The sequence below is a fragment of the Austrofundulus limnaeus genome, unplaced genomic scaffold, assembly GCF_001266775.1.
Source record: "Austrofundulus limnaeus strain Quisiro unplaced genomic scaffold, Austrofundulus_limnaeus-1.0 Scaffold1674, whole genome shotgun sequence".
Lineage (NCBI taxonomy): Eukaryota > Metazoa > Chordata > Actinopteri > Cyprinodontiformes > Rivulidae > Austrofundulus > Austrofundulus limnaeus.
This window is the reverse complement of record NW_013954076.1, coordinates 46,047-49,984: the sequence shown is the minus strand read 5'-3', so window position 1 is coordinate 49,984 and position 3,938 is coordinate 46,047. Positions and strand designations below refer to the sequence as shown.

The 3,938-nt window shown below is 47.2% G+C and overlaps 1 protein-coding gene across 1 annotated transcript in view; it reads left to right on the top strand.

Annotated features, from left to right (window-relative positions):
* Nucleotides 1-6: 6 nt before the first annotated feature.
* Nucleotides 7-3,938, top strand: part of frem1b (Fras1 related extracellular matrix 1b) — a gene marked incomplete in the record, with an annotated part of 31,565 nt that continues 27,633 nt past the window's right edge. The window contains 5 exon segments of the mRNA XM_014033250.1: nt 7-592; nt 697-791; nt 1,609-1,865; nt 2,001-2,200; nt 2,547-2,870. Coding sequence (XP_013888704.1) covers nt 377-592; nt 697-791; nt 1,609-1,865; nt 2,001-2,200; nt 2,547-2,870 — 1,092 coding nt within the window.

Genomic DNA, 3,938 nt, shown 5'->3' with positions numbered 1-3,938 from the left:
GCTTAAGGCTGGTGGACCTTCATCTTTAGGCTTAAGGCTGGTGGACCTTCATCTTCAGGCTTAAGGCTGGTGGACCTTCATCTTTAGGCTTGAGGCTGGTGGACCTTCATCTTTAGGCTTAAGGCTGGTGGACCTTCATATTTAGGCTTAAGGCTGGTGGACCTTCATCTTCAGGCTTAAGGCTGGTGGACCTTCATCTTTAGGCTTGAGGCTGGTGGACCTTTAGGCTTGGCAATTGGATGTTCCTCAGCCTGAAATGAGATGTTTGTTGGTTCTTCCAGCATCTCTCAGCAGATCATAAGGCTTTTAAAGCTTAGTAAATCTGAAGACTTCATTATTTATAAATAAAAGAAAGAAGTCCGGTCAGAGCTGCAGCATGGACGCCTTTGGACCATCACTCCTCCTCCTGTTGACAGCCAACCTCAGCTGGTCTGTGGTTCTGGTGAATTCAGATGTGCGAGTGTTTAGAGGACRCTCAGTTTTCATCACAGAGTCTGACCTGAACATCAGCGTTGATCCAAACACTGACTGTAAGGTGGAGGTGGTGAAGAATGAACCAGTGAGCCAGAGAGTTGGAAAACTGACTCCACAGGTGAGAACACTTCAGACAAGTGAAAACACCATTGGAGCCTGTAAGGACTTGAAAAAGCGCTAAATGAATTCAGGCCATTTACCATCTGGGTCTCTGTTCTGCAGATGTTTGACTGCAGGTTCCTGTCGGATGAGGTTCAATATGTCCACAATGGTAGTCCTCTTCTGGACCAGGACTTGGTTATTTTAAGAGTCTACAGGTGAGATACCACACATGTTAGTTCTTCTATCCTCATGGGGACTTTGCATTGATTTCCATTCATTTCTACAGCCTAACCCTAAACCTTGATCCACAAATGATTTTTTTCCCATTGTGTGGACCAGGCAAAGGTCCACAAAATGTCAGAATGTCCTCATAATCATAGTATATACTGTAAAATATGTCCACACACCATGACATGTATACACGCACACAGACAGGTTTGTATTTTTATCCTTATTAGGACCGTTCATTGATTTCCATTCATTTCCAGTAGTTTTGACAGCCTAACCCTGACCACCAACCCTAACCCTAACCAGGTGCTTACCTGACCCTAAAACTAATCTAAACTCAATTCACAGCTTGGTCCTACACCAAACCTCCCACCCGTAATATGCATTCATACCCATGGGGACCAGGCATTGATCCCTACAATGCACTTTCAGTCCCCACGAGGCTGCTATGTTGGGAAAATGGTTCCCACAGTTTAGGTAAAACGTGTCCACACACATACAATGATTCCTTTGCTCTTGTGGTTTTATGTGGGTCTCTGTTGTCTCTCTAGGTTTTTGTTGTCTCTCTGGTTTTCTGTTGTCTCTCTGGTATTCTGTTGTCTCTCTGGGTCCTTGCCGTCTCTCTGGGACTCTGTCATCTCTCTGGGTCTCTGTTGTCTCTCTGGGTCTCTGTTGTCTCTCTGGGTCTCTGTTGTCTCTCTAGGTTTTTGTTGTTTCTGTGGGCCTCTGTGTTCTCTATGGGTTTCTGTTGTTTCTGCGGGTCTCGCTCCAAACTGTGACGTCCTATTTTGATTTCAATCCCAGGTTCACCTTCTCTAAAACTCTAGTGGAGAGGATGACCATCAGGGTCCAGGTGATGGACTCAGAGTCCCGTGTGGTGGAGCTGGGCAGCACGTCGCTGGTGGTTCCTCAGATCTTTGGTTTGTCCAATGCTATTGACAGCTCTGTGCTGACCATCAGGACTCTGGGAGACCTGGTGTGCACCGTCAGGCTGATGAACAGTGACACCAACGTCCCGACTGTGGGTCGGCTGGTCCAAGAGGGCAACCTACAGAGGAAAGGTATGTTGGACCGGGCATGATACTACAGGGTACCATAACAACAGGTTCTGGTCCCACAGTCTTCGGACAGCAGATTCCATGAATTCAACCAGAACACAAGAAAAACTGATTCTGATCTCTCCTCGTCTGTGGCAGGACGACAGGCAGCAGGATTCTGTCCTGGGAACAAACCGTGTCTCCACGACACCACAGAGGTCCACTTCCTGAAAACAAGCTGCAAGGACTTCTTGAGCTCAGGTCTGAAATATCAGCACCTCAGTCCTCCATCTCCACAGGTGGATTTCATCTCCATCAGGGTGGAGATGAGGGAAGAGACCACCCGGACCCTGTTGCAGGTACAGGAGGAAAGATATGCTTTGATCTAACCTGAGCCTGAAGGCTTTTGTATAAAACTGTTCCAGAGAAGAATCTGTAGATGCTGTCTGGTCTGAGCTGGATCTGGAGGTGAGAACAAGGTATGCTTGTTGACAGTCAGAAAGTATGGTCCAACCTTCATAAAGCCAGAGGTTCTGATAGGTTTAACGGATCCAAACATCCTTGTTAGCACTTGAAGGTGATTCTTCCACAGAGCTGTCAGTTTTAGTCTACACCTCTTCCATCACTTCATCAACAGACATGTTGATTTTCACACACTTTGGGTTTTTACCGCGTGCTGGTAACATGCTGCTTTCTGTCTTCCAGTCTGAGGCCATGTGGTTGCCAGTTCTGATCCAGGGGGGCATGCAGAACCAGCCTCCTCAGGCCAGTTTTATGGCTTCCTTCATCCTGGAGGTGGACCAGTTCATTCTGACCCCACTGACCACAGCCACTCTGGACGCCAAGGATCAAGAGACACCACAGGACCAGTTAGTGTTCAACGTGACCATCCCACCTGAAGATGGATTTATCACCCACCTGGATGATCACACAAAACCTGTCCAGTCCTTCACCTGGCTGGACCTGAACCACATGAAGGTGGCCTATCAGCCCCCCAATATCAGCCAGAACCACCGTAGGAACTACCAGGTACCATCTCAAAAAATAGGTCCTCTGGATGGGTTTTTCTTTCATGAAACGTTTCGTTCGTTCTCCTCCAAGAGACTTCTTCAGTCTGATGAGTTTAAGGTGAACTCAGCCTTATAAGCTCCGCCTCCACATGGTGGACAAACAGGTTGGTCACATGTAAAAGAGGGCCATTGCCTAACAATAGGCCGTTAGTGTCTTGATTGATTCTATTGTTCATGGAGGGTTATGTGTCCCATCACCTGACTATTGTTGGGGCCCTATCTACTGTAGATGAGTGTAAACTGCAGAGTCCTGGCCTGTAGATGAGTGTAAACTGTAGAGTCCTGTTCTGTAGATGAGGGTAAACTGCAGAGTCCTGGCCTGTAGATGAGTGTAAACTGTTTAGTCCTGGTCTGTAGATGAGTGTAAACTGTTTAGTCCTGGTCTGTAGATGAGTGTAAACTGCAGAGTCCTGACCTGTAGATGAGTGTAAACTGCAGAGACCTGGCCTGTAGGTGAGTGTAAACTGCAGAGTCCTGACCTGTAGAAGAGTGTAAACTGCAGAGACCTGACCTGTAGGTGAGTGTAAACTGCAGAGTCCTGACCTGTGGAAGAGTGTAAACTGCAGAGACCTGGCTTGTAGATGAGTGTATACTGCAGATTCCTGACATGTAGATGAGTGTAAACACTGGAGTCCTGGCCTGTAGATGAGTGTAAACTGTAGAGTACTGTTCTGTAGATGAGTGTAAACTGCAGAGTCCTTGCCTGTAGATGAGTGTAAACTGCAGAGTCCTTGCCTGTAGATGAGTGTAAACTGCAGAGTCCTTGCCTGTAGATGAGTGTAAACTGCAGAGTCCTTGCCTGTAGATGAGTGTAAACTGCAGAGTCCTTGCCTGTAGATGAGTGTAAACTGCAGAGTCCTTGCCTGTAGATGAGTGTAAACTGCAGAGTCCTTGCCTGTAGATGAGTGTAAACTGCAGAGTCCTTGCCTGTAGATGAGTGTAAACTGCAGAGTCCTTGCCTGTAGATGAGTGTAAACTGCAGAGTCCTTGCCTGTAGATGAGTGTAAACTGCAGAGTCCTGGCCTGT